The following is a 14658-nucleotide window of genomic DNA, read 5'->3' on the forward strand; positions in this document are numbered from 1 at the left end:
AAGATGCACTTCGCTAAGTGGACAAACATAATCCCTATCGTGAGAAGGCCAATGGCATTGATCACAAAAAAAACCATCTCCTCAGGATTCTTCTGCTGTCACTGGAATACAATTAAAGAAGGATGAATTGTATTAAATTGTATCTAAAATTGTAAATGTAATGCCCCAGTAATACCGTGAACAAATTTAACGACTCTTAACATATCTCATGGAAAGTGGTCAAGATTATATTCAAGTTGGTGGCAATGGGAAAAAGATTATAATTCAGGACAAGAGCTATAATCTACTTGATTTAATCTATGATATGGTTACAAATCGTAAAGGACTTTTATCATTTGACACTCATCTGTACAACTCTCTAAATACATTAAACTTCCCCAAAAGCCTTATTAGCAATAGGCAAAGTCTAAAAAACTAAAATGAACATGCACCCTTGTCGACACCATTAAAATATGAACATGAAAAAGAAGAAAAAGATTTTAAATCAATTTTAGAAAATACTAGCACACCTAGTGGAAACTTGACAATAAGGAGGAGCAGTACACCACTGATAGCTAGACAAAAGCGAAGACGTATCAAGTCAACGTCACCACCACCACCACCAACCACCAGTATACAAAACGGTAGCGGACGTTACACTACGCGTTTACATTAAAAATGGTTGAAGTTCTGAAAAGTGTTTATGAAAATATTGATGAAGCTGGAAGTTGAATTTCCCCCACCACTCTTTCCAAAGTCAATGGTGTTCACGCTTAAAGTGTACAAGACTTTTTTCAAAATGAATCAAGTTACACTCTGCATAGAAATCATAGGCTTTGTGCTAATCATTATCGAAAAACTAAAGCCTTTTTCCCATTGCGTAAAATGCAAGCAGATCTCTTAACTCTAGATGAGATTCAACAACGTCACAATACACCGTACAAGTACATTCTACTTGCAATCAGTGTTTTTAGTCGCTATTCATATGCAATTCCATTGCGCTCGAAGAGAGGTGTTGAAGTTGCTCAGGCCATTGAAAGTATTCTCGAACATGATTCGTATAAAAAATTCAAGCGGATCGCGGTAGTGAATTTGTTAACCCCCATGTTGCAAAAGTACTAGCGAAATATAATACACTGCTCTATCATAGTCATAGCCCTATAAAGGCTGCATTGGCTGAAAGATTGATAAGAGTTATTCGACTTTTAATTTCAAGATATTGCACATTGAAAAATACATCTGCTTTTACTCATGATTTAGATAAAATCATGTTGATTTATAATCAACGACCTCATCGATCATTGTCCAATACAACCCCAACGGAAGTTCATAATTCTGATCATGATACAATTGACACCTTTCTTAAACAATATTCGAATGAAACGAGTGTCAAGAAGAAAAAATTCAATGTTGGTGATACTGTTCGAATTAATAGAACAGCTAATGTTTTTGAAAAGGGTAATTACTTATGCTCCACAGAGCTTTTTAAAGTGGCAAAAATCCTAGACACTAAACCCATAACTTATCGCCTGCGTGATACCAAAGATTAAGAGTTTCTCGGTGGCTTTTATGACTATGAGCTGCAAAAGGTTAAAAATAATAGTGAAATCTATCAAATTGAAAAGATATTGAAGACTCGTACTCACAGGGGTAGGAAACAGTTACTTGTTCGGTGGCTAGGATACAACTCTGATTTTGATTATTGGATCAGTGTTGAAGATATTGACAATGCCCAATGATTTCTATGTAACTTTTATGTCCAACGTTTCCGATCCTCTCTAAAATGACTTGAATAAGACAAGTGATTTTTGGACGAAACTCTCCCCCGCCATCAAATTTGATGGCGCGTATGAAGTAGCTCTTGTCGATTGTATTCTCAAAAATACCTATGACATCCTGAGAAAGGATCGTGTGTATGATATAAAAGTTATACCATTCGATTGGTCACTCTTTGTCGACTATGAATGGGTTGAAGCACTTAAATATAGCGAATATCCTCATGTCAAATTGAAATATATTGAATATGATGATATGAGATATTTGTGTCGTGCAATCAATAGAAAAATCTCATACCGTAGGAATGGTACATTCCATTTTAATTATTCAATGGAACACGATAGGATTTACGTTACATCACCTCTTGACAGTGAAATAATTATTCTCAATGATAATCTGAGAGACGTTCTTGGCTTTAAACAGAATATGATCAATGGGAAAAATGCTGGCACCGTTAACGGGATGGATCAAGTTATTTTTGCTGATTATCCACCTGGTTTCGCCTCGGACTCTTGCTTATTTCTCTATGCACCCTTTGTGGAAACATCGAGAGTTAGTAATTCAAATTTCCCCCTCCTACGTGTTCTTTAACGAAAAACAACTCATGATATTGTTCATCACTATAATATGTAGAATCATTAGTATGTTCCGGTAAACAATTCACATTTGGAACTCTGTCAGTTAACACTAAGAGGTGAATTGGGTGAACCTCTTGCAATAACAAAATTTTTATTAGTGATTACATGTCATTTTTCACCCATTGTTGATCACAGCAGCATCTAAAATGAACGATGGAAGAATTCCATTTGTCCGCTCTGATATCAATTGCTACGTCTGTGATTTGAGTCCACAACAAATGGGTAATAGATTGGATTGCTACAAGTGACGTGCTACATTGTCTGGCTAAGCTCTTGGTAGTTGGTTTTCTAGGCCTTTTTACTCTGCAATGCCTCTTGCCGGAAAGTATCATGTACCTGCTGCATCAAATTTTTCTGCCTCCAAAATACGGGACTGGGGGTCGGGCAAGAATTTCAACGAGATTGTTAAGGAAAATATTAGATCTTCCGCAAGAGCCCTTGGTGAGCAATTAAAATCTCGGCAAAATGGGGAGGGATTGAAAAGGATGCTTTCGCGTCATTCACTCATCAGTCTCTACCCAGGCGGGAAGCGAAGGACATCATCTAGAAATTTGAGGAATAAAATAACGAAGACCCATAAGAAGAAGAAGAATAAGAAAAAGACTGTTAGATCAAAGAAGGATTTCTTCTCTTAAGATGACTTATCTCCCCCATAAGGAATCACATCCATCAATCAGTTCCTCATTGAATCTGTTCAATGCTGAAAATGTTGATGCAAGTGTCAAGTATGGCTATTATGAACAATTTCACCCCCCAACAACCCCTTTCGGAAAATATACACTTTCAAATATTTATCAATGAAGACTATTTTCTTGATTTGTCATCAAAATTTATTTATTTAAATGGTTCGTTGAAGAAAAAGTCAATTGATAAAACTCAAAATGCTGGCGACGTTTTCTTCTATAAGAATTTAATTCTACAAAATCTATTCAAACAAAATAATGAATTTATTAAAGGAATATTGGTGAGTACTAGCAATAATTTATCCAACTATGCAAGCTGTATACAATTTATGATGATGACACCAAAGGCATACAAGGAGTTGAGAGGACAATCATTGGGCTATGAATATCGATCAGGTGTTGATACTGACGGCGAGTTGACTACTGCAGTGACCCAGGAGTATCATCTGGTCGAAAATTAAATCGTGAGATATTCAATATATCTCAATGGTTAACCCACAATGTCAAGATTGACATAAAGTTGCAACTGGCCCTATCGAATTTCATTTTGAGAAAAACACTTCCTGCAGCACCCGATGCAAATGTTATTATCACATCGGCAATTCGCCATGTCCGAAAACAACAGGTTATGAGCTCTGTTTCATTGGCAGTGGAAAAGCTCAGAGCCAATGGCAACAACATCAAACTTCTTGTCCCCCTCACGATCACCAATCACCGTCACATTGCAACCGGCTCTCGTAGCTATACCGATTCATCATTTATCAATGGCGAAATTCCATCAAAATTGGCTTGTGGCCTTTGTGAAGAGTGGCAGTGCCGTTGGATCCTGGACTGAATCCCCCCACGATTTTATTTTTTTTGATCCATCTAGCCTTGTGTGCAAAGTGAATGGTATTCCACTATGCACTCTATCATTTGACAAAAAATCCTATAGAACTCTGTACGAGTTGACTATTCAATCCCTAGATCATGACTCAACTATTTGAAAATGGAGTAACCGATTCAATGTTTTCAAAAATCATGGGGTAATTGTTTTGGACTTGTCGGGGGCTCAGAATATGAGCATAGTACGAACAGGGAATGTACGTTTAGAGTGTACATTTGCCGATGCTTTGACTGAGAGTATCACGCTAATATCATTGAGTAAATTTGAAAGCTATTGGGAAATCACACCCGACGGCAGTGTTCTACTAGATCTAGCACCATGAACACAAACAAAATAATCAATTTATTTAATATGGATCCATACATGTCCCAGTACAAGTCCTATTGTATACCATCGGATTTCATTGAAAAAATTCCAAGTGTTAACAATACCCTAATCATTGTTAATAGCAGTCCATCGAGTTTGAAGACAGGTCATTGGCTATGCATCTTTAAAACAGCGAAGAATACCATCGGACTTCATTGAAAAAATTCCAAGTGTTAACAATACCCTAATCATTGTTAATAGCAGTCCATCGACTTTGAAGACTGGCCATTGGTTATGCATCTTTCAAACAGCGAAGAATATTGAATTTTTTGATCCTCTTGGCCTATCGTATAAATTCTACGCTCCATACATCAGCAACTTTATTGAAAGCAGTGGGAAAACTATTATTCAAAACCAACGAAGAGTACAGGATTTAACGAATAAGACTTGTGGCTTTCATGTAATACTCTTTTTCATGTTCAGATTTCGGAGCTATTCTTACAAACAGTTTCTCGACATTTATGCTGACTTACCTCGATTGAACGACTTTCTTGCGGAAAATATTCTTACAAGCGTGTTTAATATTGATTTTAGTGCCCTACGAAGAAAATGTTCTAAAAATGTATGTGAAATTGTTTATTAATAAAAATCATGTATGTACATGATAAAAACCACTATTCTACTCTTTAGATTTCATCTTCTACTAGGTATTTGTCGATAACAACTAATGTAGGTAGATTATCCGAATTCACAGTATACTGATCCTGATGTTCTGCAATGTCAGGGTCGCATTTTCTACAATAGAGTGTAAATTCACTCTTGTTATATCTCTTTGTATAGTCAATGATACTATTCTCATTCATTTTATAGAATTCACATATTTCAATTTGCTTATTTGAAGTAATGTCACGAACAGTGTCCTCAAGTGGCGAATCACATTCCGTCACAGCCAAATAAAAATCAGTGGGCTTATAATCATAGTAGTCATTGTCTTAACAACGATGACGTAGAAATCATATTCTTTTGTTGTTCCAACAGTTGAATCGTTGACCCGGCTCTTCCTCCCAGAACAATCTAAAACCACGACGATACCAATCTCGTAGCAATAAACTAAAATTACGCTTAGGATTCTTTCCAATCATACCAGGATATGTATTCTCCCACTAATTACATTTATCATAGTGGCAATTGGAGCATAGGTGCCCTCTAGGATGAGAGTCACACACCTCTTCAAGACAGGAATTACAACCTTTAATTTGTACAACATATCCTCTATGCAATTTACATGGGTTGCATAATCTACACTTTTCATCATAATCATCAACCATTGTGCAGTTCTCACATGTTGACCAGCTGCCCAGTGTGTACATGCATAGCGGACATGTATGGAACATTTTTTTATGTGTTGACACTCTTACTGCCACAATGAAACCGAGCTATCAACAACAACAAATTGACTGGGATAGAAAGAGAGAGAGAGGAGTAAATCATCCTTTAACCCCATCTTTCTCATGAGAAAAAAGTCCTAAATTTCAAAACTAGTGTTTAAAAGCATATCCACAATATCATTTTGTCGTGTCGTGATCAATATATCAATAAATTGTGTAAATGCATTTGGACCACAACGTAGAAGCTTCATACAATAGTCTAATGATGGAGAATCAGTTTTCATTGTATCGACAAGTATTCCGTGAGAGAATATCTTCCTTTGAATAGACAGCTCTAGAAAATCATCATCTAGGATCAAATGTTTTTCGATAAACACTAGATTCCCCATGATTCGCTCTTTCTCAAATCTATCTATTTTTTAGAGTCCTAACACTCTTACAACCAACTACAGACTAATCAGAATTTTTTCTATGAAAATCACTCCTTTTATTTGTAACCAATCAAGTTATCGTATATTGAGCAACCTCCGCTGTCTCTGATTGGCCCCCTAAAAAAGGGTTTTGTCAAAAAAAAACAGTCCGGTTAAAAACGTGGAGTTGAAACAAACTTGTGTGGGGAATCCCCGTTCGTACTGCTCGCTTTTTTTGCAATGTGTAGGAACCAGTGGGGAATCCCCGCTCGTTTGGATAGGTACCAAGGGGACATAAGACAAGCAAATAGCATGTAGTTTCAAAACGTGTTTTTAATCACGTGTAGAGGTCCCATAGAATAAAATCGGAAGACCATGTGAGAAGATACTCACTCTCTTTGAAAAGGTGTAGAGCATTAAGCAAATAGTATGGTCCTAGGGCATTAAGCAAATAGCATGGTCCTATTGCGGTATGCAAATAGCATGGGAATTCCTATACGTCCCAGCAAATAGCACGGGAAGGAACATAAACTCCTAGAATAGCATAGGAAGGAACATAAACCGAGCAAATCCATAAGTACATGCTCTGGAAAGGTGCCAAGGAACATAAAGTACCAGAATTCAATATTAGCATTCTACTCCTGTGGTTGGTGCCTGTTGGAATATTTGCAGCTAATCAATCATGTACTCCTTCGGAAGGACATATACTGAAATTGAAATGATACAGAGATTAGCATAACCCCTGCGCAAGGATGACATGCAAAATCGTGAAGCGTTCAACATTTTTTTCTTGCAGTCCGGTTCTTAGCCGGCTTAAGTGCTTCGGTGTAGACTTCAGAAGAAGTGTTGGTCCTCGTCCTGCACTGGTATCTGGGACCATTGCGTTTCCGGGGGCCAAAACAATTCAATGATTTAAAGAATATGAAAATTGGAACTTGGAATAATACGACATTAAAAAATAACTATCGCATCGACATTTTGACTGACGAATTTAGACGATTTGAATTAGACTTATTAGAAGTTTCAGAAACTCACATCCCAGGGGTAGGAAGCATGAAATTGTGTAATATAGACTTTGTTTACTCAGGAAGGAAGTATGGGGTACATAGACAGGGAGTTGGGCTCATGATGAGTAAGGAAGCTACTAAGTCTTGTTTATACTGAGAACGTATTAATATTAGAATACTAATCGCTCGTTTTATGACTAAAGAGTTCAGGGTATCATTTATAATAGTATATGCCCCAGTAGAACCGACTGAAAGAGATACTAGTGACTCCGATGAATTTTGCTTACAGTTATAGGAGCAAATAGACAGGGTCCCAGGTAAAAATATAGTATTCTTATTAGGAGATTTCAACGCCCAGGTCGGTTAGAAATAGGGATATATAGTATACTAGCCTAGGTAAATTTGGCGTAGGAAAGGCTTAGTATGTTTTGACGGGCGTTTTCGGGCTGAAAAACCTTTTCTGGCTAATTTATCTACTATGGATTGTCTCCAAGTAGTAGCATACTATTTGTAGGCATGTATATATAATGAGTCGGAGGTAATAGGCTTGAGACTGTCAGTGCAGGATTTCTACTCTTGTTGATAGAAGAGCATCGTCAAGTGCTGAAATCCTTGTTGTGAACAAGATGGGCTCAAGATTGCACAAAGCCTTCATTCATATTGGAGGTCCCAGGGATTTGTTGCTGTCTGGTTCTAAGTCGCCTTAAGCGCTTCGATGTAGACTCGAGAAGATGTTTTGATCCTTGTCTTGCACTGGTATTCAGGATCATTGCTTTTCCTGAGGCCAATATAATTTCAATGATTTAAATACTCAACAGTCTCCATTTCTCAGACACAGAGACAAAGCAGCGACTGAGGCATATTTTTGTGTTTCAAAGATTATTGCTGAAAATCAAAACCTTACGAAGATGGTGAATTAATCAAAGTTGCATTTTTAGAAACTGCAAATATGTATTTGAAAATTTTGAAAAAGGGATGAGATAATATCTGCTCTTCAATCTGTACAACCGTCTGAAAATGCAGTCATGATAGTGTTGAATCAATGAGCAATGTGATGAAAACAGTCGCCAAATTCGTAAATAGAATAAGAGTTCGTGCACTTCAGAGACGTTTGTTCACGACTCCATATTGATGAATTACAATGGTCTAATGCTTCATAAAGAAGTTCGCTGGCTTAGTAGAGGCAGGATTTTGCAACGTTTCAAAGAGTTACTTCCTGCTTTGCGGAATTTTTGAAAAAAGGAGGTGAATCATTTCTTGAGCTACACGATCCGCGTTGGCAGAGAGATTTGCTTTTCTTGGTCTCATTCACGAAAAAATATTGAGAACATATTCACGAAGAACATATTGCAATTTCTTTAAACTTGAAATCTATCCAATCAATGCTTTCAAGACTTCAAAAACATTTCAGTAGTAGCACAGTTCATCACAGTGATGATACAGAATTCTCTAAGGTGTGTGAAGAAGACAACGCTACAAAGAAGATGGAACTAGTTGATTTTATAAGTGACTTTTCACTAAAATCGCTCACTTCAAGCAGTGAAAACATGTGGTTTTTTCTTCCTAAGTGAAAAATCCAATTTTAATTCAGGTTGGTTTATGTGTGAAGGTGATATTCAGCTCAACGTATCTGGCGAGATTTCATTTTCTAATGAAATTCCATAAAAAACTAGTAGGCCTACAGGAACCGGTTGACTGCCGAACATTTAGACAACTGAATTCAAAAGGCCAGTATAAAATATGAACATAGCATTAAAAAGCCATTGATGACAAATAAAAATGCCACCTCATAGATTGAACTTTGTTTTTCTGATTCAAATATTTTGTTGATTTGTTAACATAAATTATAAATATTTATTTATAGGTAATACACAACTTTGTGACTTAAACAAAAGCATGTATTATTTTTCTACTTTTGTCTGAAAGCCCGCACTCAGGTTTATAAACTATATGGTCGCTTAGCCACTTAAAACTTTGGTGACTACTGGATTAAACTTAGATGCTGCCTGGGCCAACAGCTGAGTTTAATTTCTCTTTCTTTTCTTTTTTTTGTTTGGTGAAATTTATGTGACAATAAAAATTAAAAAAGTGGTGATCCGAACCTTAGCCCTTCACCTTAGGTCTTAGCCCTTCACCACTGACCATGTTTCTGGTTGCGCCTCTTATCTGTATTGTAAATCTCTTAAGGTTTTCAAATCAGCCCATAATGTTTTAGTTGCTTCTGTTCTTGTCCAGAACGTCTTAAGTGTCCAAGTAATGAATGGTAAGAAGAACTTTAGATCAAAGCTAAAAGAAAAATCCTCTCTCATTTCTCCTGATTAATAATTCTACAAATCGGGTAGCTTTATTCTGAACGTTTTCCAGTTAGTACAAAATTTAAATTTTTTACTTTTCAGGAAGAATGTCGAGCCAGAAACGAACAGTTAAACCACTAAAATACATGCTCGCAGATAAAATGATACCAGGAAATAGGGAATACCTTCTTCTTGAATCTCCGCCTTCTCATATGCCAGTCAAGCGGTACAGTGACATTTCTGGACTTGAGGCAAAGGTAAATACAAGTATGTCCATAATAAACTTAAAGCATTGTTAAAAAGTGTACTATTTTGAAGAATATAAAATATGTCATGTTAAAGCCGTAGATAAAACCATTCAAGATAGCTTATATTTCTTAGGCACTTACACTGCCATTTCTAACCTTGTAAGGTTTTGTAATATAAAAAGGTGCACACAGGCTTGAAGCTTAGAGGTAATTAGATTATATTTGTGGTTGATAGGGTAAAACGTCCAAAAAAGTGAATTTAGGTCATGATTTTTTATTTTTTAGAGAGCTAGGGATGTTTAATGGATCAGCATAGGGGGAGCTGGGCTACAGTCTACACTTCATTTGGTGTCCTTACGGGTATATTTAAGAATGTCTTTGCTAACATTTTGTGAATTGTCGCTCGTAACAGTAAAATAGAGTGGTGATATGGTTACGATGTTCCCAAACAGCGCTGTTTCTTTCCTCAGCTTTGTATTCTGGCAGTGTGCTGCCTAATTTCTTCGGGAATAGAGCACGAATCTAGACTCAGGAACACTAGCAACCTTTGTGTATTTGCAAATTTGTACAGAAATAAAATGTAGAAATTAAGTTTAGCTTAATACTGATGAAGTTCTGATTCTCTTCCGGTAATATCTCTTGAACAGATGAGCTTCCAGTTAATCTATCTTAAATAAGTGAACTCCTAGTCTCCGGTAGCTATTCCCTCCTTTGCTTGGTACAGGGACTTGGATTGGTCAGACTTTCCACCAAGAAAAGAATGGGTAATGAGTTTAACTACTGTTGAAGTAGGGTCTAATAAGTGGGAATTAGGGCTGAGCGTGACTTCTTTATTTTCTTTTGTCTTGTCAATCTTTGAAAGCCTGGAATTAGTAAAACAGCATTTTTCCTATTACATCGATGCAGGATTACGTTTCAGAAAGGTTAGAAGGCTGAAAAATAACGTGGAAGTAGCAATTCTGAGCTGATCTGTTGTTAATCTGAGCATTTTGAGCTACGGCCCTTTGGGACCTTCCGTCATCTACTGAGAATTACTTAGTTACAATCTGGGTGAACAAGCGTGTATCTCACCGATTTGGGTGATCAACCTTTTCTAGGAGTCTCGTATCCCAAGGAGCTAAGAAGGCAAAAAGACCCGCTCTAGATTTTAGACTTCCCGCGTTTAATCCTAGTTCCCAGAAGTGCGAAATTCTCTACTCAGCAAGAGAAAGTTTAAGGGCTACTTAGAATTGCCTGTCAAGTTTATTAACGTATCGCTCAATGAAAGGAGGGGGAAATGGAGAGATATCTTGATGAAAGGTTGGTTTGCACTGATGATCAGTTGACACACTTGTTGATTGGCCCAACTCACACTTCATAGTAGTAAGAAATTAAACAAACGGACAGAAGATTTAAGCCTTTAGTTTCACAAACAGGGGAAATTTTAATTTGTAATTGTCTGAAGGAGATACAAGAGGGGTTGTTTAAGGTTTGGTCGTAAAAGGCTAAACTGGAGCAACATGACTTTAGAAAGTACAACTGGAGTTTCATTTAAAAAAAAGAAAAGCAGAATAATATTCTTAAGAATAGATGTTGGTCTTTTGACATGCTAGGTTCGTAAAGGAACTTACCAGAGATCCAGCTATGGTCCATCCCGACACAGCACTGCCCTCTCTTGCTTAGACTGAGCTTTTTATTATCCTCTATTGATAACAGTTTTAGACTTGTTTGTATCATGCTCTCCAATTAAATTACAAAGATGTGTTATGCATAAGATGCTAATATAGCATAAGATGTGTGTTCTGCTCTCCCGTTAAATTCCATAAGATATTCGTTACTAATGGTATGTGGGTTTATTTAGGGCCTGCTTTGAATTCGCTTTTATGATTTGTTTGGGTTATATCTGTCATTCTACCAGAGACATGTAAACAAGTCAAGTTTAGGGCTACCTATCCAACGTTATTGACATAAAGACATATGTCCAAAGTTTAGAAAAGGGCGATAACACTTCCCAGACACAGAAAGGGAAGTGATCTTGATGAGAGCTACACCATCAAATTTACTATGCATAAAAACTCAAGGGGATTTCAGCCCGTTATCGTTGAAACAAATTCATATTTTTCCCGTGACGTGTAGCTACGGATCTGTTTTTCTTCCCGAGACGTGATCGTTCCGAATTAACTGTCGTACAACATTGAAATGGATATCATTTGAGTGGAAATATTGATTTCTCATCCAATTACATCCAGTTAAGTGTTTAAAGAAATTACACGACAAAGAAATGATGTCTTTGGCCATTCGTTTGCTGCGAAACAACAGCCTTGAGAGAAATAGGGTCCAGATGGTATCAAGTAAAAACTCGAACATAGCAAATAAGTTTGAAAACGTCGAAAATTTTGCCTATGCCCTTGAATTTTCCGAGTACATACCCGCGGTTGCACATTTTGTCCCTAAAAATAGATGCAACCCAGATCAATTGAACTTTTGACACTAATTTAAAGCTTAAGTTGGTGGATTCGAGACGGTTACTGCTCAGCCCCTAACCTCGCAGCTATCTATTTCATTTTTTCCCAACTAAAAAATACCAACACCCACAATTCCCCGTCCTACACCTCCCTCTCCCGTAACTCCGAAGAGTCTAAATGTACATAATTGTTGCAAGGCCAAATTTGACACAACTTATAAATAATGCTAATTCCCAGTCGACGTCACGTTATCCATTTCTAATCCTGCTACCAGCTTTCATACTTTTCGGCATGAGGAGAGAGGAATTTCACCTGTGCTATAGATATATAGAAGATATATAGGAGCCTTGGTATTTTAAGAAGGCTTAAGCATAAATTTCTCGGGTTAATTTTGAAAGTTCTCTTTCACTGCTTAATTTAGTTTTATGTTTCTGACAGTCCAGCTAAAAGCCAGTGAAGACATGAAATTTATGGCACCGTTTTCTGCTTTCCTTTGTATTTCAGTCTTTTGGTCTGGCATGATCGAAACCAGTAGCTCCGTTTGGTCCGGGCAAAGTCCTGGCCAATCAGAAACAAAAGTTTTAAAGGTCAATTTTGGGCTGATCTATATATTTTTTTAAGCCTATTCTCTGTGTATTGGGGTCTCCTGACCCAAATACTTGTGCAATGTAAATTTCAATTTATTCAGAAAACAATTTTTTTTGCCCAATTTTTGGGTGAACGACTGTTTGGAAGAAAAAAACTTGTTTGTACTTGTCATTCACTCCCCCAAACATAAAATTATCGATATCACGAATGCAATGTTCTGATAACCTAGTTCTATATAGTGTCTTTCAATTTTACCTCGCTACTTCACTGTGATAAAAAAGTTCCATAGGGGCTCATAGCCAAAGAACTATTTTACTGATTGGAGACACGATTTTTTAGGCCTATTCCATCTCCTCCCCCCGACGAAAATTTAAGTCCCCTTATACCCTCTCCTAATATTTTTTTGAAGTTTTAACTCAACGTCCTCATGCCACTCCCAAGATAATGCAGATGCACTATTTTGATAAACTGGGTACACAGTGTCTTTTTATTTACATCACTAGTTCAACTTGCATACATCCTGAGACCCACTGGGCTTCATAGTGCAAAACTTTTAGACGGAGCTGGTATTTTGTTTGGCTGGATATACCTCGGTACTTCTTTGTCAGTAGATCCTGATCCCCTCCCTCTTTGCGGCAAAGTTTAACTTTTTGTACCAATTCTATAAGAACGACTGCTGAAACATAAGGGCGGTTCAATTGGAATGTGATGCTTTTTTAAAGCACTAAAAGACTTCAGTGTAACGAGCTGAGGTTAAGGAAGGGGCAGCCCCCTTCATATACGGATTAATTTCTATTCGTTGCATTTTTTAACGTCGTCCCTTACTTTCAGTTTAAAAAACTTGTGTTTTTTTTATATAATTCAAACTTAAAACGACCAGAAGTTACTTTCGAAAAATAAATAAAGCCTAAAACGAACAGATATTATAGAAAGAACCAGGGCCGTACCCAGGACTTTTTTTGGTGGGGGGAGGGGGTTAAAAAAGGATTTTTTGGAGGGATCAGAAATTGGTTTATATTCATTTTTGTGACGCTTTTTTACGAGTCGAATAAACATTTCGGGGGGGGGGGTCCAATCCCCTAACCCACCCCTGAATACGGCCTTGGCAACAATCACACCAAAAAAAATGATAACAGTAACTGATGAATAGTTAATCCTAAAAAGAGTTAAAATTAAAATGAATATTCAATTCTAACTTGAAAAGAAATATAAATTACTTCAAATAGGAGTTTTGATGCTGATACTCCCTCCCCCTGACCGTAAACATTCTAAATTCTCAAAGTCATTTTCTTTATATTGAAACTATTTTTATTTTTAACAGTGTTCTATAATTCCTTAGAACATTGACGAAAAAAAATAATACTTATGATTTTTTTTATTTATTACAGTGATTTATTTTTTATTTTTCGCTGTTATAATTATGAAAATAAGTTTAAAATATTTATTGCTTTCAGTTTTAAGATTTAAACTTGTCTTAGGTTTTAATTATTGATCCGCATCAGGATCTGTTATCTTTATGGTTGGTGTGATTATTCATTTTAGTTTTCGTTCGTTTTGGTTTCTTATATTTTTTGGTGGCAATTTCTGGTCGTTTTAAGAGTGAATTCTTGTAGAAATTTATTTGTACTCGTGTCAAGTTTTGATATGGCTCTTTACTTTACTTTGAAAAAAGGGAGTTTAAAAAAAATTGAATTTTCGTTCATTTTTTGCTACAAAAGTGTTATTATTGGTTAATATTATGAATATTTCTAAATCATAATGTAAAGACGAACTGTGTTTTAGGAAAAAATCTTCGGTGTTAAATTCCAAATATATCCAGATGTCAAAAGGAAAATATCCCAAAACCAAGCAAATTGCCTTCTATTCACAGGTAATTTTTGATACTAGAAATAATGTTGGGCAAAATTTTGTAGGAAAAAATTCAAAGGTGTTAAATCTCAGTGATATTCAAAATTTCAGATGCCAATGGGAAAAGGGCCCAAATTCAAGCAAATTGCGAATTATTCACAGA

The 14658-nt window shown here is 36.5% G+C and overlaps 1 protein-coding gene and 1 non-coding gene across 2 annotated transcripts in view; both read left to right on the plus strand.

The window, feature by feature from the left end:
• Positions 1–14658, plus strand: part of LOC148951274 (INO80 complex subunit C) — a 35876-nt gene that overhangs the window by 19936 nt on the left and 1282 nt on the right. Inside the window, exon 2 of the mRNA XM_089090773.1 lies at positions 9470–9624. Within this exon, the coding sequence (XP_088946899.1) occupies positions 9475–9624 (150 nt within the window). The 5' untranslated portion in view covers positions 9470–9474. The remainder of the gene's footprint in view (positions 1–9469; positions 9625–14658) is intronic.
• On the plus strand, positions 6751–6853 carry LOC148951275 (U6 spliceosomal RNA). Its single transcript, XR_016141932.1, has one exon. It is a non-coding gene; the product is annotated as a U6 spliceosomal RNA (small nuclear RNA).

The sequence above is a fragment of the Artemia sp. Qi Xiang Cuo genome, chromosome 6 (assembly GCF_049724085.1).
Source record: "Artemia sp. Qi Xiang Cuo chromosome 6, ASM4972408v1, whole genome shotgun sequence".
Classification (NCBI taxonomy): domain Eukaryota; kingdom Metazoa; phylum Arthropoda; class Branchiopoda; order Anostraca; family Artemiidae; genus Artemia; species Artemia sp. Qi Xiang Cuo.